Raw genomic sequence first — 21,235 nt, 5'->3', positions numbered from 1 at the left:
GCTATCGGGAAAGTGGTAGAGATAGGAATATCTGGATTTAGACTGGAAAATGAATTTTATTGGGAGAGAGGGTGAGTAAAGGTAGGATGGTTCAAGGTAAAGGAATACTGGGGGAAATGCTGAGACATCCTGAGAAAATAGGAGAGGAACAGAGTGAAGAACAGTTTTGGAATAAGTAGATAGAGGAAAACCTCGTCGCCATGCTTCCTGTCTGGTCTTATGTAGAGGGAGGCCTAGCTTGAATCTGAGAACCGCTACCTCACATTCGAGCTTATAGATAGGGCAGCTCCTATAGAATACATTATGGGAGTCACCACAACTGTCACATGTACATGACTGAGCAGAGCAATTTGAATGGTCATAACCAAGTTGGGCATATAGATGGCAGCGGGCTGTGGAGCGACAATGTTTGGCCGGGTGGCCAAAACGCCATTTCTAACATTGTCGAGGAAAGTGTCGATATGGTCGGACATGGCAGGGCACTCCAACAATATAAACTTCATGGGGGAGGTCATGTCTACAGAAGCTAATCTTGACAATATTGGCATGGGACTTACGCTGACTTCTCGGAGGAATAGTTCATCATTGTACTGCCACTGCATCATAATCAGCTAGGCAAGCAAGTAGGTAATTTTTACAGTTTGATCAGTTCTTGTAGATAGGACAAGCAGTCGGGGAGACGGAAACGGTTCCAGTACAAGTATTAAGAGAGGGGTAAGGTTCGGCAGGAATGGGTTTGCCAGTGAGGTCAGTTAAGGTAGATAGTGCACGAGCTTGGGATTCAGAAGTAACTGTGACAAGGCGTGAGCGATCGGAGCAACTGCGAGAGGAAACTTTGCCTACTTGTCTTTGGAGACATTGCTGAAAGAAGGGTATTTTCTGAGTAAGGGCCTGTGGGGGAATAACAAAAGTGTATTCTGAAGGTTGAGTAATGATCCGGGTGGGTCGTTTGGAATGGATAGAGTTGTCATTAAACACTGAAGAGGGGGTATTAGTATCAGTGGTCGAATCCGTGGTCAAAGGAGGGGCAGGGGTCGGGAAAAATAAAATAAAATTGAGGGAGGCTAGATGATGAAGGGGCAAACCTCAGTGCCCCTATTAAGGGTAAAGATCTTTATTATTGGCCACGGTGAGCTTGAATAAGATGGGAAAAAGAAACAGTCTACCCCTCAGGGTCTCAATAAGGGTTAAGGGCTAGGCGAATACCGCGCCCATGGCTCCTGGAGGCCGTTCATGACTGACATAAAGCCAGCCTTTCATCCTTTCAGCACGGCTCTCACACCTTAGGAATAGGGCAGAAGAAGGGATGAAGATACGGAAGAGGAAAGGGGGGGGAAGACCATGCAAAATTAGGTGAGGCGAGGGCTTACGTCTGAGGCAGGGGTGAGCTTCTACATTGGTCCTGTCTCCATTACCTAAGACACCCCCCCTCCCATGAGGAAAAGGAAGAGGAAAAAAAGATGCAAAATTAGTTGGTTAATGGTTGGAACAAATAAATGTGTTGGATGTCAAAGATCATACAGCAATATAGTAAAATATTGTGTCGAAATGCGAAAAAGGAGTGATCGATTAGGATAAAATGCACTGTAGGATAGAAAGGTAGTGAAAAAGGTAAAGTGGGGAGAACAAGTGGAGTATAGTGGGGATTTGTCAAAGGGGAAGGGATTAAAGAGTTTAGGGCGATTAGAACAAATCGAGAGTATCTATGTATCTGAGGTAGGAAGAGTGCCATGTATGAGGGAAACTACAGAAGAGCGATTAGGAAACAATCATTGGGTAATATGGGTAGAAATGGTAGTTGGAGAAGTAGGAGAGTAGTCCAGAGAATGAGATAAGGTAACTGAGGAAGGTGAAGTAGCATCAGGAAGAATGTCAGGAGAAGAAGGATCATGTTGCGACAAAAGAGAGTCCTGTAAGTATCCAGGTGGAAGTGGTAAGGATAATGGGGAAAGAAGAGGGAATCGTAGTGTATAAGGAGGAGAGGATGGAGTGTTTTGAAGGAGTGTGGGAGGAAGAAGGGTAGGGGAAATTGGAGGAGGAGGATGGATATCGGGAAATACTTTGAATGTAGAATAGGAATAGAGGGCTTGGAGGGTGGATGAGGGAGCGGAACATTCCACTGGGTCATGTTTATGAAGTTTTAGATGCTTTTAAAGGTTTCTATGGGGGACTTGAGTCGGGAGGTGGCTGTAAGAAGTAATGCATTAGTAAATGGGGTGGAATGTTTAGTTTGCCTGGTACTACAAGTTTTCAGGGAGTGGTAGAGATTGGAGTTTCTGGATTTATATTGGCAAAAGGAATTTGATTGGTGGGGAGAGGGAGTAGAGGTAGGATGGTTTGGGATAGAGGGAAAAGATATTAGGAGAGATGCTGAGACATCTTGAGAAGATGGGAGAGGAGCAGAGCAAAGTACAGTTTTGGAATAGATAGAAATAAAAATCTCGTCGACGTGCTTCCTGTCTGGCCACACGTAGAGTAAGACCTAGATAGAGTCTGAGAATTGCTTCCTCAGATTCGAGGTTGTAGGCAGGGCAGCTCCTATAAAATACAATATGGGAGCCACCGCAATTGGCACACGTGCGTGGCTGAGCAGAGCAATTTGAACAGATAGGGTACATAGAGGGCAACAGGCTGTGGAGCAACAGTTCCTCGCAGGGTAGATTGTGCACGAGCTTGGGACTCAGATATGACTGTGACAAGGCGTGAACACTCAGAACTACGAAAGAAAACATTGCAAACTTGTTTATGGTGACATTGTTGGAAGAGAAGGATATTGTCAGAGGAAGCGACTGTAGGGGGAATCACAAAGAATCGTTCCCACTTGGCTGGATAAAAAAGAGTACTCAAAAGGTTTGCAGAGGTGAAAGAAGTAGGATGAGGGCGAGAGGCAAGTATTGTGGTTTTGGAGTAAGGTAGTACTGTGGGGAGGACAATAAGGATATAGATGATTTATGGAGCACAATTTTCATTCCGTTTCGGTTTCGTTGTTTACTGGCACGGCCATATTGGATACGAGATTGGCTGGACGTTAATAGTTATATATAGTACATTTCTTGCTTCAGACAATAAAAATAATCTACAAGCTCCGTTTCGGACCGTTTTGCCTCCAATTCGGTCGTGTTCGTATGAACCCGGGCGGGTGCGTAAGAACACCAAAACGGACCGAATCGGAGGCGAAACGGAGCTGGAGATGATTGTTATCTTTTAATGCAAGAACTGTACTATATATAACTATCAAGGTCCAGCCAGTATTGTATCCAATATGGCCGCGCCAGTACGCAAACCGAAACAAGAGACTGAAAGTCATCGATTTCCAGGCCAGATAACTCAGTTTCCATTATGTGGACTTCAATAGTTATAAAAAGTACTATTCTTGCATCAAATGATAAAAATAGTATCGTAATAGCTCCGTTTCGATCCGTTTTGCCTTTGATTCGGTCCATTTCGGTGTTCTGACAGACTCGATGTATCGTAGTAATAAGGGGGTAGACAATAAAGAAAGGTAGAGTATTGCATAAGTTTATTGGAAGGAATGTATTCTGAAGGTTAAGTAATGACCTGGGTGGATGATTCGGGATGGAATCGAGGAGGGGGTATCAATATCAGTGGTCAGAGCCGTGATCAAAGGAGCGTCAGCGGTCGGGAAACCAGAAATCAAATTTAGATAGGCTAGTTGATGATGGGTCAAGCCTTAATGCCCCTAATAATGGTGAAAAAATCTTCATTATTAGCCATGGTGAGCCTGAAATAAGTGTGGGAAAGAAATAAGGGGTAGGTGCTAGGCGATCATCCAAGGGAAAACTGCCCATGGCTCCTTGGAGGCCATTCACGACTGACACAGAGCCAGCCCTTCATCGTTTCAGTATGTCTCTCACATCCTAACAAGTGGACAGAAGGGGATGAAGGAGAGAAGGAAAAGAAAAGACTATGCAAAATTAGGCGAGGCGAGGGCTGAGGTCCAAGATAGGAGTGATCCCTTACATTGGGCCTCAGTCTCTGTCTCCCAAGCCCCCAACCCTCATGATAATAACGAGCTAGGAATTGGGGTGGGTGGGGGCAAAGTAACATTTATATATTTATGTGTATATCTGTTGTACAGGTGGTGTATCTAAGCATCTAGAGGTAGCCCAGTGTCTGGGCTGATATGGTCAGACAAGGATTATCCACCAATGTAGACATTAAAGAGGTCATACCTATGGAAAGTAATTTTGGCAATGGTGGTGGGGTTCTTACGATAACCTCTAGGAAGAATGGAGTAGCACTGTACTGATATCACATCATAGTCTGTGAGGCAGGCAAGTAATTCTTCGCCATAATCTGACTAATGTTTGTTACCGATAGGGCAGTTTGTCGGGGAGATAGAGACAGTTCCGGTACAAGTATTATTGAGGAGTGGCTGCAGTGTTGAGTCGTGGTCAAAGGAGAGCCTGGGATGTGGAAACCGGGAGTTTGAATTGGTGGGGCTATTTGATGAAGGGGCAAGCATCACTGCCCCTAACAAGGGTATAACTTCTTTTTTTATTGGCCATGGTAAACCTAGACTATGTTGGGGAAAAAAACATTCCACCCCTTCGGGTCCCTCTTGAGGGGTAAGGGCTAGACAACTAAAATGGGAATACAGTGCCCATGGCTCCCTGAGGCCGTTCAGGACTGGCACAAAGTCAACCTTTCACCCTTTCAGCACGGCTCTCACACCTTAGGAAGTGGATAGTAGAAGGGGTTAGAGATGGGACAGAAACAAATAAGCAGGAGGGGAAAAAGATCATGCAAAATTAGTTGAGTCATGGGCTGAGGCCCAAGGTAAGAGAGATCCCCAGTATTGGGTCATAGTCCTCATCTGCTAATATCCTCCCCACGACAACAACAGGCAAGGGATTGGAGGGTTCATTTATTATTATGATTATTATTACCACTGATACTGTCAGTATTGCTGCTGATGTTGGCTTATGAATTGTTATCAGTACCTTCAATATCATTATTATAATTATGATGATTATCATTATCATGGTCTCTGTTAATCACTGCCATTTTGCAGTTTCATGGAGCAAGCATGCCATGTCTTCACTGAATAAAGGAAGAATCATCTGACATGAGATCTTCCTCTAGGACCTACTTAAACTAGACTATTCTAAAATAATTATAGCAATAAGTATTTATATATGATTTAATTACAACTTTTTCTAGTACTGCCACCATTGCTACTATTAATAATAATCATGACAGTTCTAAACCATAATGAAATAAATAAGATGACACTGACAATGAAAAAACAAAAAATAATAAATTCAGAAATGGCACAATGACTTTCCATCTTTTAAAGTTAGGATTAAAGTAAATACAAAATCTTAACTGCTAATAACCTGCATATAATTTGACTGTTTATTTCACTTACTTATTTTCACTTATGTTTTCTAATGCGTTTTCCACTGAGACTAAATACAGAAAACTGAAAACTTTGAGATAGTGAATAATAAACAGTATGGTTTTTAACAAACCCCTCTCCCTGACCCTCTCAGCTCAGATTCAAGTGAGTCTGTCTAACCTTTGTGACTAATGAACAGAGGGCAAATCACAACAGGCTCTTTGTCAATGCTATTATAGAGACTGTTGACAGCTGAGACTACAGTAGTACCTGATAGCTACTGTACAACAATATATTTGCTTAACTTTCAAATGCTTAAGAAATATTTCTGATATAAAAGAAACTGAATTACAAATATATTAGGCATTAGAGATAAAGTAGTCATAATTCCCCCAATTACTGCTAAGACCAATCAGTGTTACTGCATTTACACTACCTCATCCTTTGAGTAATTATGGTACCATAAATAGGCACACATATTACAGAATAGTAATTGAAGAAATATACATATGCTTTTTCAAATAAATATACAATGAAAGATTTTAATGTTAATGACATTGTTACATTAACCAGAATGACCAGAAAATGTTTGGGTAAATTTCTAAGTGAAAAATTATATTATTCTAACTTTTTATGTTTCTCTTTAGTTTGATTTTTTATATCCCAACAGTACAAAACATATACAACACTAAGAACTGCAACAATATTACAAGAAATAATGCAAACATCATATGGATATTCCACTGTTAAAGTATTGATACTTTTGTTAATGAGACCTGTGGTTACATTAGTTAACAAGAAGAAAGAGAGTGGCCGACGGTTGATGGAAGCCAAGGTAGGTGGAACACACAATACAGGTGACAGTGTTTCCTCTATCAGTGAAAAACTTGCAAAACCTATTGAAGTATATGTCATCTGGAAAAAGACAATATTTTGCTTTTTATTATGGTGCAAATTACTTCTATAGAAAAAAAAAAAAATTCCTAGACAAAACTACCAAATAAAAGTAATAATTTTAACAAATGAATTATTATAGAGTACCATAATGACTAAAATCTATTATAATAAAGAGTGTAGCAAGGTGAAGTGGTGTGGAGCCTAATCTTCATCACAGAGGCAGCATATGCTCATTTGCCAGGTCTGTAAGGACATGGCTAATCTGAATGCTAGCAAACAATAGATATTAGGCATAAGTGAATTTTATAAGCCAGAGGGGTTTTCATAATCTACATATTAAAATGGTTCTGGCTATCAAAGACATGAAGCCATCGATGCCAATAAGGGTACTTAATAAATCAATCTATCATCAGCTATATGATGAAACGAAAAGAAACAATACTGCTTAAACTGCCAGAAGAGGTTAAAAATATGTATATATATGTTCTTGAGACCACTGCAATGGATCTGTTACTATATCATATATATTAGCAGACCCACCCTTTACAATGCTGGTTGCAAAGTTTTGCATGGTGAAAAAGTGTCATTTTTTGCTTTCAAGTCAAATTTGAGGTCTACAACCTACAGTAGTAATAAAGATCTGGCACGGTTTTCTTTCAGTAAAGTTATCTAGGGTTGTCATTGGGACTTTTTTTCAATTTGTTACAGTATACTTTACGGTAATATCTTAATCAATATGTTCAGATATTAACCCCAAGGATCTGGGTGATGTGACCATCATGTCATGAAAATATATGTCTGAGGACTGACTTGCAGGAATATGCCATTAAGAATTTTTTTTAATGAGGACTGAGGTGATGAGACTGAACTACCTTGAGTGCAAAAAGCTCTTGAAGGCTGATTAGGCTCAGCAGGCAATTAGGATAGGGCTTTTGCATTATTTCCTTTGGTACACAAGCATGGAATGTACTATCTATAAGTCATGACTGTAAGAGAGCCAGCACAAAGGAGGACACTTTTTTATGCTCAGGGACCTATTCCTACTTGTTGTAGCAGGTGGCACAGAGTGTATTACAAAATTGAATATTACAAAAATAGTAAAAAACAACAAACAATAATAAAATGATCTTTATTGTTATTACTATTATTGCATCAAGGTATAGATTATCAGAGATGATAAAGAGTCTTTGCATATACAATGACAAATATAGACCTTGGAAAATGGAAAGAAAGCAGAAAATGCTTATGTTGAAAAAGAGATAATACCACTGCAAAGGGAGGCAAAAAGTTTTAACACAGCACAAGGGTATTTCAGTGGGCTGGGCCTACAAGCCATACACACTTGTGTGGGTAGTGAGGCACCTGGATCCAAAGGGTTGATTCTCACTTCAAATTTTATGTTATTCTAAAGACCTGTTAATACTTCTGGATTTCAATGTTATTATAATGTTCAAGGAACATGGGTGGTATCTAGCTATTGAAATGGATGTAGAGATATATCAACAAAGTAACATTAAAAAGCTTTCTTTCAAGAAGTTCATACTTACAACAAAAGTAACAAAGGTAGGGTTGCCAAGTCTACGAGATGGCAAGTCCACATAATGACCTAAAACAACCACGGAGATGCTGAAAATGGCAGTAATCACAAGAAAGGATGTAGAGAGCTTCTTCCCCTCATTTCTGTAAAGAAAGAAAAAAAAATAGATTTTCAAATATTTAAAGGTGTTTTTTTTTTAACTGAAATAAATATTCTGGACTACAGCCTTATGTTTATTGATTGCCATTTATTTACATAAAAAATACTCTCTCATCACATACTATCAATCTAATAGTCTATCATTAATCTAATATTCTACCTTTATTCAGTTTACATACTTGAATATCTGAAAACACACAATTAAATCCATATCTAAGGAATAGTTATTATTTATTTACAGATAATCACTGAAAATAACCAGATTCATAAATCAGATATACTAACAATGAAATACAGATCAGTTTACCTTCTCCTGAATATGTAGTTCCCCATTGCAGCACCAAAGAAATAAATAGCCATATAACCAGGCATTGATACAATCCATTCTCTGTTTGCAGTGAGAAGATTATCTCTTGGAGCATTACTCAATGTCCATGAACCAATATGGCCAGCAGTTAATAAAATGTGATGGCAGAAACACACCAAAATTGCTAGTAAAGTACCTGAAGACCAGGTAAGGCGATATACCCACCATGAACAAGCAGCCTAGAAAGTAAAAAATACAATGGTTACTTTTTACAGATAACAGTATATTGTAATGGATACAAGAATTTAAACATTATGGTCTTATACAGATCAGAAGCAAAACACTTACACATACTGACTTGCAGAGGTGAATTACTTTTTAAAACAATTGTCATATACAACATTTAAAGAATATACACTTTTTTATACTTCAGACTGTTCATATGTAATTTTAATGTCCAACACCCACCAATAGGTCTATCCATGTGAAACAGTTACACAAAAATACAAGATTATTGGATTTTCTTACCTTGGTAAAGGCCAGTGTGAAGAAAAAATTGCCATGTACCCCATACTCTGTTACATGATGCTGGTAATCTGACATCTGAACAAACACGACTCTCAAGAGACCCAAGATGGCAAGGACAAAAGCATCAACCATCACAGACCTGAATAAAATGGAACTACTATTGAATGACAGTTTACATTAAATGATTCTGTAAAGCAAAATCAAGTTTAGTCTTTGCCCGATAACTGTAAATGATAAAACATATCAATTTCAAAGCGGAGGGGGAGGAGCAGTAAGAGGAACTGGTAAAGAGAATCATTACAGCATCTCAACATAAAAGGTTAGAAAGAGATATTTCTATTCTTGCATTCTTGTACTAGAAAGTTTTTAGCAGTCCGAGGAACTTACTTGTAGCACCTTCTCTTCCGACCCTCAACAAAACCATTCACAACAACAAATCCTCCAGCTCCCACATCCATTACGCTATATCCATATTCTTCTGTTTTGGCAAATCTGACAAATATGTAAAAAAATAAATGCTTTGAACACATATGTTTCATGATAAAGATAATACTTGGCATGGATTATATGCATGTATTTTCAACAAACTATCTATAGAAATACAAAATACCTAAAAACATATATATATATATATATATATATATATATATATATATATATATATATATATATATATATTTCAAAATTGTATCACAAAGTACAGATTAACTGTGAGGAAATATAATTTCTTTACCTCCTTGGAAAACTGTGAAAATCCACACCCAAGATAGCAACAGCTGTATTTACATTCAAAATAGCTCTCATTGCAGTCAAACATGCTAAGTGCTGTAAGAAAGGCAACATTAAATTTAATAAGGAATTCAATCAGAGAGATATAATAATGTGGCTGATTACATAATCTCACATGACAAACTGCAACATGGTCTAATAGCTAATATTTTTTATGTATCTGAAAAAGAAATAATTGCTTACACAAAACTATACAAACAATCAAACTCAAATATTATATCAATTCTCTCACATATATCTGAGAATAAAAACAAACCTTTGAATTGTTGAGAAAGGAATCCTGTAGTGGATGAGATGTACATACTAGGACTAAACCAGCAAGCAATATCTGCACTGCACTCACTTCCAGGGTATAGTTTGCCAGTACTGTAAATCCAAGTGTAGGTGGAACAACCAGTAAAAGACTATCTATAAAAAACCAAAGCCTGTAATGGGAGAAGACAAAAAAAATGTAAACACAAGTCAGAGAAGCTGAGATTCTGTGTAAAATATCCCTGGTAATATAATAGTATTACCCATTGATTTTACAAACTAGAAACTCAAGACATTAATATATTTTAACATAAATTACTATTGTATTGGATAAAGAGATGCAGAAGAAAACTACATGATTAAATACAAAATAAATTACTCTGTTAAACACCTGAACATATTCTGAGCTCTATCATATGGTCTCTGAATCTACTCAATGATGATGATGATAATGGTAATTGATGATGATGATGATGATGGTGACTGATGATGATGATGGATGATGATTGAAGATGATGGTGATGATTGATGATGATGGTGATAATGATGACTGATGATGATAATGATAATGATGATTACTGATATTGACTGATGATGATGATAATGATAATGATGATTACTGAAACTGATTGATGATGATGATGATGATTGATGGTGATGATGATGAGGAGGATTGATGATGATGATGATTGATGAGTGATGATGATGATGGATTGATGATGACTGATGATGGTAATGATGATGATGATAATGATTTTTGATGATGATTGATTGATTGATGATGATGGTGATTGATATTGATGATGATGATGATGATAATGAATATCAGAGATGCATTTAATACATCTTCGTCTGGTATGTATTTCTAACAAAGATATATTTGAAACTGGTCAAATACATCTCTTGCATTGGGAAGATATTCATTCTCATTCATACCTTTTCTACATTTGTCAACATGAATACAGTTCATGATAATGAAAGTTAGAGTGACAGTAATAGTGATAGTGCCAGTAATAGTAATAACATTAAGAGTAAGGATAATGATGACAATGAAAGTGAAAGAAAACCAAAACAAAAAGAGAAAAAAAGGAAAATGATAATGAAAATAGAAATTAAGATGTTGATAAAAATAAAAATAAGAGAGAAAATTAAAATGAAAAAAAAGAAAGAAAAAAATTATAAAATTAGTATTAATAAAATAATAATGATAACAATAACAATGATGAAAATTGCTCCAACATAATGAAACAAATTCCTTTTCCATTACTTACCATCCCATACGTCCCTTCACAAAACAAGCAGCAAGAAAAGATGCAGGAATTACAGGAAATATTGCCAATATAACATCAATAGCTGTTGAACCAGTGTGTCCCGTCACAAAAGCCTCATGGGCTTCTCGCACTGATATGGAGTCGTTCATGATTGACTGTTGAAAAAAATATCAAAGTGAGTAGGGATATACCTTAATAATATCAGTGTCAATTCTGGTTTAATTGTATTATTTTTTAGGTGGTATTCTACCTAATGACTCACTGTTACTGATCTGATGGGCAAAATTCATGCTTTTTCATAGCATATGATAGATAACAGGATATATGGACAGGGTCTAGCAAGAGCCTGACTTGAAGAATTAGGAAATTGGTTAGTTCAACCAACCTTCCCTTACATTGCAAGTCAATGGTCAGCCACATGTCAAATAATGGGATATTTTGTCAAAAAGTATTGCTTTTCTTCTACTATTACATGTTAACCATAGTTGGCTTACTTGACGTGCTGGCCAGTCATCCTAGTTTTAGATTCGAATCATATATTATTTTTCGTCTAAAAGAAGGTTGGCAGAAAATTGGCCTGTACCGTTATAATAGATATCAGCATAATCACAAATTTGAACGCTTTCCTCGTGATTTAGGGAACATTACCAGTATACTCAAGAGTGAGTCCCGTTTTGAACACTTCTATAAGATCCTTCTTATCATTTCTTAGAATGCCCGATCCCTACAGCATCTTAGTGAGCATTTGTAGTGTTATTTTTGTTGGTTCAAGAAGTTATGGTTGTTACTTAAATAATATATGCGATTACCACTCTGACCAATTTGTAATTCAACATGAAAATTGAAGCAGCATCAAATTAACATTTAAGTAACAAGATGACCATTTAGACAGTCGGCATCAAAATGTGTTTTAGACACAGTAAATATTTCAAAATAGGTTTGTTTATGTCAAGCAATATGCGAAGCCGACTCTGGCCACAGACCTACACGAACGCGAGAATCGTGTAAATAAATTTCCGTCTGGCGAATCCGGATCCGGCTGTGGCCTCGGCGAACGCCCGCGTGATGTAAACAGCTAGTCGTCGCCCGAAAAGCGCAGTGCACACGTCTAGATCTGTCCTTTGCATTTCTGTCACAAGAAACTGTTACGATGTTGGCCCACTCTATGTTGGCCAGCTCTATTTGCTCAGGCTTGAGGAATGCATTTAAGGGAAGAACTGGAGGCATTTTCGCACGATTTTTGGGTAAGAAATTAGGTTCCAAAATATTGCATAATCACGATTATATATCTTACACTGGATAATCCTGTGCAGGCTATGCATCAATTGACATATATTGAATATACTGTAGATATACACGATTCTTTTTGGTTTAAGTTACTGAAAGCGACGCAGGTTGAGATTACGGAGACGGACGCACAAAGATAGAGTGAAATAAAATGCGTAGAAGGTAGGAAAGGGTGCCTCGCTCTCAGCAACAATTACCTTTTTAAACAATTTTGTACATATTTCAGGGGTTTACAGGAGTTTGATGGTACTTATTTCCTAATTACATCTGAGTAAAACAGTTCTTTAAAAATAATGATACAGGTCAAATTCCATACAGCCATTGTTTAGACATAATAATATATGCAAATGATAGAGCGAGTGATTCTAAGAAACTTATCTTCTATGATCAACTGCAGCTCAATAATAATGAAGTTATTGGACACGTAAGTGTCCCAGAGCCCATTATGAAAAACTATGACAATATTCATATTATCAAATTAATTCTAGTGTAATGAGAACGAATCTGATGATCATTTCCATCGCAGTTACAGCCAACAATCTTAATGTGATAAGTAATGATAGCAGGGGAGGGCATGAAGTATATCTGGGAAATTACAGGGTAAAACAGGCTGAAATAAGAGGCGATTATTCAGAATAGCAGCTCATAATGGATCACGATTTTGTCATTGATAAATTTCTCTCATTCTTTAGTATAGAAATATATTGAAATTATTGCATGGAATCCCCTCCATTTGCACCAATCATACCTCTGATAACAGGGGAGGGCATGAAAAGTACTAGGGAAATTGTAGACAATATATGAATAATATTCTCAGAATCAGTCCCTATATTGTCTAATGCAGGGAGCTGTGCCCCCAGTGGATACCCTATGGGTGTGTCTGATGCACCTTAACACCTATCTCATGGGGGTCTGATGCGCCCCAGCACCCATCTCATGGGGTTCTGATGCGCACCAACACCTATATCATGGGGTTCTGATATACCCCAACACCCATTTCATGGTGGTCTGTTGCGAACTAACACCCACAATGGAACACAGTAAGTGACCAAGTCTGTCCAACACTCTCTCCTGACGCAAATACATGGAGTATTCCTTATTTTCCCCGGTGGGGGTCAGAGGGCAGCAGATCTCATGTGGGGGGTAGCACAGGGTACAGCCCCCTGTATTAGACAATATAGTGACTGATTTTGTGTATATTATTTATATTTCAACCTGGTACCCTTCATGCCCTCCCCTGCTATCTGGGCCAAGAATGTGGGAGCTTGCATGGTTCCTGCACAATTTCAATATATTTGGATACTAGAGAGTGATAAGAAATCATTGACCCAAAACATTGTCATGATCCATTATGAGCCGCTGTTCAAAAAAGTTACCAAATAAGAATTAGAACAAAAATGCATAAAAACCAGCACAAAAAATACTGAAAATCTACTAGTGAACTTAAGGACGTGCTGGCATCTTTGAAAGCCTTTTGAGCAATGTGCCAATTTTCAGGAATTCTACCCATCCAAAGCTCCCAAGACCACCACAATCTTCATACAAAATGTCCCAACCAATAAACCAACATTGCCCTACCTTGATGTATTTATACAAAGCATTCTACATATTCTCTAGTGAGCAACCTGAAACGGATGGGGGGATATAGTTTGCTCAGTCAAATACTGCATTTGGTTCTGCAAATAATTTGCATACTGAAAAGCACCTTTATATAATGAATCACCAAAATTTTCTTAGCTTCTGTTCACTGGCTGAATTGCTTGGTTTCTAATCACTTACTTTGGTATTTAGGGCACTTTGATGGGCTTAGATATCAAGCTGTAATAATTTCTAATACCTATTTCTTCTGCATAGCCACTATATTTTAACCTGTTGAATCCATTTGCATCATGGAAATCATTGCCGAAAATACAAGCAGTGGATTACAAAAGTAGGCAACACCCATGAGTGGTGACAAAGCTCTGTGCCTCCCCTTCTCAAAGTTGTTTTAGCTTTTTTTGTCATTTTTACAATGGCCATATTTGTCTTTTGATTTGCTTTATCCAGATGGTAATAGCTTATTTCCTTTGTACAGACTCCATATCATATGTCTATGTAGTAAATAACTCAGTGCAAGAAAAAGAAAATATGGAACATTTGGTTATTTGTGTTGTATGTTATTTTTTTATAATTTTCTATTTTCTGAAATACAACCTATGCTGCTGGTGACAGCAGCCAGGAATACGGTGCTCAGCATAGAAATGACATCCTTCCTGGAGACTACTCTCTTCCAGTCACAGCTTACAGACCTTACATTCCACATTCATTTATTTATGGGAATAATGCTAAAGCCCCCTTCTAAGAACCAAATGTGTCAAATCACACTCCAAGAGATTTGTGCATTTGTGGCAAGTCTTCCCTGTCACCCAGGCCTTCGCTCATGACGGCAAGTTCACGTCAACCAGCCTGCAGCCATTTTGTCTGATGATGGCATGTTCACTTAACCTGGCCCTTGACCCAGATGACATCATAAGATCAGCCTAGGATTTCAAATGCCCATAAGGAGTTATTTATTTGCCACTTTTAGCATGCATGTCAAGGGTTACCCACTTGTTTTCTTTTATCTTTAAATTTTCATTCTAGATGTCATCCATAATTTCAGTAATTAAATCATTATGCACATAATAGATTTATGATATATATTTATTACTACAGGCACTTCTCATGTTCGAAATGTAGCAGTGGGACAAGCTGAGGTTGAATCTGAACTGCGTCCCTTGTACTTAGATGCCCAGGCCACCACTCCATTAGACCCACGTGTACTAGATGCTATGTTACCTTATCTTACGCACCAATATGGAAATCCTCACTCTCGCACTCATGCCTATGGTTGGGACAGTGAGAAAGCAATGGAAAAAGCTAGACAGGTAAGGTAGAGTATTTGTAATATACCTGAATTCTTAATACATTGTCTCAGAACAAAAATAACAGGTTTTAATGTGTTCAAATCCCTATAAACTGATATTTATGTTTGCTGTACAGATGGAAATCTTTGTTTACTTATTTATATTTTTCTTTTTCATTAGCAAGTTGCTGAACTCATTGGGGCAGACAAAAAAGAAATTATATTTACATCAGGAGCCACAGAGAGTAATAACATCAGTGTCAAAGGCGTTGCCAGATTTTACAGGTCCAAGAAACGCCACGTAATCACAACTCAAACAGTAAGTTGGTATCTAAAGTGTATAGCTTTTAATAAAAGTATGTTTGTGTATGTGCATGTGTGTGCAAACATGCAAGTGAATCTGTGTCTTTCTGCATTCACACATATATTGGTTTTGTTTGGATTTTAAGATTTTCATTTTGAGATAAAGTCTTTGTTTAACCCAGAGAAGCTGGGATATCAATAATTTATGCCATGTCCACTGTGATTTTAGTTTACTAATTTTCTTACACATAGATGGCTCAGTGAGTTAATTCCTAGCCCAACCTGATCTCACCTGTTTGCCCATTTCCTTTATTTTTTTATAGAATTAATTCTTTTATATCTTTTTCCCTTGGTATTGATAATATGATTTTAATAATCCCAATGTCAGTAGTGATTATAGTAATAATACTAGCATTGAAAAATCATAAGAAAATTCAAGGATTAGGGATATATCTACTTTTTGACTGTTTAGTGACTGAGCACAAAAAAAAAAAAAAAAAAAAAAAAAACAGTGGACATTGAAATTACTTTGCATCAATGGGTTAAAGATTTCAAAATCTGTCCAATCTCCTTGTGAAGCATTAGGTGTATTTCAACAGGAACATAAATGCGTCCTAGATTCCTGCCGTGCTCTTGAAAATGAAGGCTGGGATATAACCTATCTTCCAGTACAGTCAACAGGTCTGATTTCTCTTGAAGAACTAGAAGCAGCCATCAGACCTGATACTGCACTGGTGTCTGTTATGATGGTTAATAATGAAATTGGAGTTGTTCAGCCTGTCAAGTAAGTAAAGAGGATATGCTTTGAGATAATATTGCATTAATTTATTTTTCAAGCTTGAATGGGTCTGGGCTGCAGTAAATTAATCCTTGACAAATGAGAAATTCTAAGTTATGTCCATTAGGTTATGTTATGAAATAGTAGAGGAAGTATACTGATTGAATTATGATAAAAAAAAATACTTACACTTTTATTGTCAGAGATACAGAAAAGAAAATTATGTTGTATATGAGATTATTTGTATATTTGCTTGAATCTTCATTTCTGATAAAAGTAAATGTATCTTTCAGAGAGATAGGTGCATTGTGCCGCTCTCGCAAGATATTTTTCCACACAGATGCTGCTCAGGCTGTGGGTAAGATACCCATCAGTGTGAATGAACAGAATATTGACCTAATGTCTATCAGGTAAAACATGTTTAGAAGTGTAGTGTTCGAATTCATGTCCTTTTTATTTGTCTTCCCCCATTTGTTCCCTTTTAAAACCTCTAAAAGATCCTTAAGGCCATTTTTCTTTCATCCCCATCTCCTCCCCCTTCAGAGACACTATATTAACAAAAATTTTATTTGGCCTTCTGTTTTATCATATAACTTTCATCTAGATGCTTTTATATATTATGGTTTTTGTCATTTGAGATTTCACTTATATCAATATAAAAATTATAAAACAAGGAATATTTTGCACCAATAAAATTATTGAAACATTCACATGTACTTCTTTTTCAGTGGTCACAAGATTTATGGGCCCAAGGGCATTGGTTGTCTATATGTGCGCCGCCGCCCCAGGGTACGTGTAGAGGCCTTGATGAGTGGCGGTGGACAAGAACGTGGCATGAGGTAATTGTTCCTCCTGTCATCTTACTATTTTCTATTATAGTGTTTTTTATTTTTGATTAATAGAATATACCTCTTCTCTTTTTTGACTTCATAGGACTATATTGGACAGTTATGATTTTGTCAGGAATCTGAATGTCAAATTTATACCTTTTGTTTAAATGCTCTACTACCTCATATCATATCTTAAATCATCCATGATGGGGTAAAATTTTAATAATGTTTGGCATTAGCACATGCTACTTCAAGCCTGAGCTTATGGCTAACCAACAAGACCCAGGTGCATGACATGATTAAACATGTAGGAGTTTTGATCATGAGATGATTGGACATAACCTAGTGGCAGTGAGCAAATAGTATTTTCTTCTTCTTCTTCTTCTTTTTATAACATGAATCAAGGACAGAGAACTCACCCTCCATTTCCACTGTATCTCCAGATCTGGAACTGTGCCAACCCCTCTTGTTGTTGGCTTAGGTGAAGCATGTGAAATTGCAAAAAAGGAGATGGAGTATGATTCACAACATATAAGAAAGCTGTCAGACATACTGGTTCACTCTATTACGTCAAGAGTGCCCAATGTCATCAGGAATGGTGATACAGAACACACGTACCCTGGCTGTGTAAATCTCTCCTTTGCTTTTGTGGAAGGTGAGAAAAGCATTTGAAAGAATGGAGGTAGCAGATGTTCTGTGCTAAGGATTATGCAGTATTTCTTCCAGAAAACTGTTTCTAGAATTCTGTTAATGTGTACTGTTTCATTTATTCTAGGTGAAAGTTTACTGATGGCACTGAAGGACGTGGCACTCTCCTCTGGGTCGGCTTGCACTAGTGCCTCTCTGGAGCCTTCATATGTTTTAAGGGCCATTGGAACAGAGGAGGACCTGGCCCACTCATCCATTCGGTTTGGCATAGGACGATTTACCACAGAGAAAGAAGTTCAATACACAGCTGATAAGTGTGTGGAGCATGTGAAAAGACTAAGAGAAATGAGGTGAGTAGTATGATATTTCAGGATATATATATTGCCTTTTGGTATGTGCAATTGGCTTCTTTTTCTTGAAGGTGTTTTTATATTATCTGAATCTTTTAAGTGAATGGGATTTATACTGGCAAAAGATGAATACATTTGATAGCTTATTCAGTACAGTTTTGGATCATTTAAAAGGAAATTTCTATTTCTGTAGCAAGCAGAATTAGGTTTTATATGAGTTTTTAGGTAGTGTGAATGGAAAATCTTGATATAGAATAATAGCTTTGACATATATATTGTAAAAGAGGAAGACTTCGGTTAGAAAGCAAAATTATGTTGTTTTGTAAAGTATTGAAACTTATTCCTATAAACATTAATTTATATTTTTTGTGCACCTTTACAGTCCTCTGTGGGAAATGGTTCAAGAAGGCATCGATCTGAAGAGCATCCAGTGGTCACAGCATTAGCACACATAACAAAAGTGTTTGCTTGTAACCAGTTGTACTATAGCTGTTTATTGTTTTTGAGATCTAAATGAAAATTAAGATTGTAAATTGTGTGCGTGTGTGTGTGTGTTTGTGCATGCGTGCATGCGTGTGTGTGCACACGCATGCATGTGTGTGTGTGTCTGTATGTGTGTGCGTGTGCGTGTGCGTGTGCATGTGCACACACACGCACGTGATTACTGTACATTTAGATACTATGTTTATATATTTTACCAAGACATTAAAAATTCATTTGTGAAGATCACACAGGCCTGTATTCACTCTAGTATGCATATTATATCTATTATCTTTGCTATTGTTTGACTGTTTATTGATTATACATTAACCCAATGGACCCGGATGCTTTCCTACCATCAAGTGGCCCAAAATTGGGCATTAGGCTTAACCCCTTATGAACTGGTACAGCTATAGCCATCATGACATCATGATGTATGAGGTAAATATGCATCATGACTTGCTTTAATGAGCAAGTTAGTGGGCCAGTTGTACATAGCACACACCCTGCCAAAAAGGCTATACTGTCGTGTAATGATTACTTCTCAGAAAATTCTGGCCCTGTCATGATAGGATTTAGTGAATGGCCACTCTGACAGGTGTGCGGCTTATAGGCCAGGCGCATGTGAACACTTGTGCACAGTAACATGACCCCATGCCTCCCCTTTGCAATGTTATTTTGTTTTTGTTTTTACATAAGCATTTTTAGCTTTTATGCCATTTTCCTGTCTATATTTGTGACATGATTTGCTTTATTGAGATGATAATACACTATTTTCCTCATACAGACTCCACTTCATTGCTCTAGGTAGTCCATAACCCTGTGCAATAATAATAACTATAAATAACAATTTGTTATTTGAGTAATTTTGAAATGTTTTTTGGGTAATATTAAATTTTCTGTAATACAACCTGTGCCACTGGTCATGGCGGGCAGGAACAGGATCCTGAGTATGTAAATTGTGTCCCCCCTGGAGCTGGTGCTCTTCCAGTCAAGGCTCAGAGACATTTCATTCAACACTCGTTTATCAATGGGAATAATGCAAGAACCCCTTCCTAAGCACCAAATGAGTCTAATCACCTTCCAAGAGTTTTGAGTCTTCTCCATCTACCTAGCCTGCAGGCAAAATGCTCACACCTGCAAGTTCGTGTCACCCCAGCCTGCAGCCAAATTTTCCTATGATGGCATGTTCACATCACCCTCCCCCAAGCCATATTTTTTCATGACATGATGGTCACATCATCTGGGTCATAGATGTTAATGTTGACAACCAAATTTTTATAGAGTTACTCAGTATTTTGTTCCATGGTGTTATAAATCTCTAACTCATACTGCAATAAAAAAGTTATATAGTAATAGATTTGATCTTTTAGTACTATTTATTGTATAGACACTGTATATAACATCTTTGGTTTGTTGTAATTCAAAAACCTTTTATAAATGTGTGTGCACTGTAAGTTCAGCCTTTTCTATATGCCTGCAAACTTAGTTGTTCATCTTTTTCACTGAATTACAGCAGCTGCAGGAAGCTAGATAGGAAGCATGTCAAAGAGGTTTCTCTCATACTCCATTCTCTAGTAATGTCGCTTGCTCAGCCCCTCCTCATCCCTTCCAAGATGTTCCTACACCCTCCCCTATACCTACTTACTTCCTCAATTCCACTTCTCCATCCTATCTTCCCCAGTCAAATTCTTTTGCCACTCTAAATCCAGACACTCCAATCTCTACTACAGCCCTAACACCTTCCCCTCTCCCTCCCCACACTACCCACAGTAAACAGTCTAAACGTTCCACCCCTTCTCCTACTACACACTCACCTCCACCTACCTTTGCCTTTACTCCTCAGACACCAGTCTCCCTTTTTCCCTCCTCATAAGAAACCTTTGTCTCACAAAACTCTCCAACCAACTCCACTACAGAAACTATGGAAGATATTCAAAACTATCTGCTCGAGTCACAAAGTGACACCGGAGAAACCCTCATCCATCCTCAGATTCCACAACTCCTGCTCCCTCCACACCCAAAGTGACTGCCAATATCCATCTTCCCAATATCCATCCTCCTCCTACTCATATTCCCCCTACACCCCTTTTTCCTGCTCCCTCCCAACATAACCCATCCCCCTCAGCTCCAACTACACCTACATTAACCTTCCCTCCATCCATTCTGTCCCTTCCACTCCCTCCAGAATATGTCACAACTATCCCTTCCCCAGATTCTCCACCTCCTGATACCCCTTCCCCTTCAAATTCTCCAAAACGTACTGTAACCATTATCACTTGTAGATCAACTAAGTCATAGCTCTCCTGCATTGGAATATTCGTGGTTTCCGTTCTCATAGACCTGACCTTCGTCTTATCTTTTCTTATTATTATCCATCCATTATCTGCCGCCAAGAAACTTTTCTTACACATCCTCGTATTCCAATTCCAAACTACCATTTTGTCTCTTCCTCACACTCCCTTTATGTCTCGTCAATACTCATCTATCAGAAAACACCTTTTGTCATACTTCCCTTTCAAACCACTGTCCCATGCACAATTATTCGCATCTTTCTTTGCCATTGGGTCACA

At 37.8% G+C, this 21,235-nt stretch overlaps 2 protein-coding genes across 8 annotated transcripts in view; one reads left to right on the top strand and one right to left on the bottom strand.

Moving 5' to 3' along the window:
- Positions 1-3,505: 3,505 nt before the first annotated feature.
- The window catches only part of LOC113826805 (phosphatidylinositol-glycan biosynthesis class W protein), a 33,503-nt gene continuing 15,773 nt past the window's right edge, over positions 3,506-21,235 (bottom strand). For 2 of the 7 annotated variants that reach the window (XM_070131381.1, XM_070131409.1), the window contains exons 2-9: positions 11,103-11,257; positions 9,836-10,004; positions 9,524-9,615; positions 9,178-9,282; positions 8,791-8,929; positions 8,263-8,501; positions 7,807-7,939; positions 3,506-6,277 (exon numbers count right to left, since the gene is read on the bottom strand). In XM_070131381.1, the coding sequence (XP_069987482.1) occupies positions 5,981-6,277; positions 7,807-7,939; positions 8,263-8,501; positions 8,791-8,929; positions 9,178-9,282; positions 9,524-9,615; positions 9,836-10,004; positions 11,103-11,257 (1,329 nt within the window). In that variant the 3' untranslated portion in view covers positions 3,506-5,980. Of the gene's footprint in view, positions 6,278-7,806; positions 7,940-8,262; positions 8,502-8,790; positions 8,930-9,177; positions 9,283-9,523; positions 9,616-9,835; positions 10,005-11,102; positions 11,258-11,596; positions 12,120-21,235 lie in introns of those variants that run through there. The other 5 variants (XM_070131401.1, XM_027379720.2, XM_027379703.2 and 2 more) reach the window with 5 other exon arrangements.
- Nfs1 (Nfs1 cysteine desulfurase) lies at positions 12,159-20,119 on the top strand. Its single transcript, XM_027379733.2, has 9 exons — positions 12,159-12,346; positions 15,084-15,295; positions 15,455-15,592; positions 16,176-16,360; positions 16,648-16,764; positions 17,083-17,193; positions 17,628-17,839; positions 17,960-18,182; positions 18,565-20,119. Exons 1-9 carry the CDS (start codon positions 12,253-12,255, stop codon positions 18,626-18,628), a joined length of 1,356 nt encoding a protein of 451 aa, XP_027235534.1. The 5' UTR covers positions 12,159-12,252; the 3' UTR covers positions 18,629-20,119.

Source organism: Penaeus vannamei, chromosome 2 (assembly GCF_042767895.1).
Source record: "Penaeus vannamei isolate JL-2024 chromosome 2, ASM4276789v1, whole genome shotgun sequence".
NCBI classification, from domain to species: Eukaryota; Metazoa; Arthropoda; class Malacostraca; order Decapoda; family Penaeidae; genus Penaeus; species Penaeus vannamei.
Note: the sequence above shows the minus strand (reverse complement) of the source record. Positions and strands in the feature narration are given on the sequence as shown.

Excerpts from the sequence above, each read along its gene's own strand:
- Nfs1 (XM_027379733.2), top strand. The coding sequence starts at position 12,253 with ATGTTGGCCCACTCTATGTTGGCCAGCTCTATTTGCTCAGGCTTGAGG. Across the intron at positions 16,765-17,082 it reads ATTGACCTAATGTCTATCAG|TGGTCACAAGATTTATGGGC; the intron begins GTAAAACATGTT and ends CTTCTTTTTCAG. Across the intron at positions 18,183-18,564 it reads AAAAGACTAAGAGAAATGAG|TCCTCTGTGGGAAATGGTTC; the intron begins GTGAGTAGTATG and ends GCACCTTTACAG.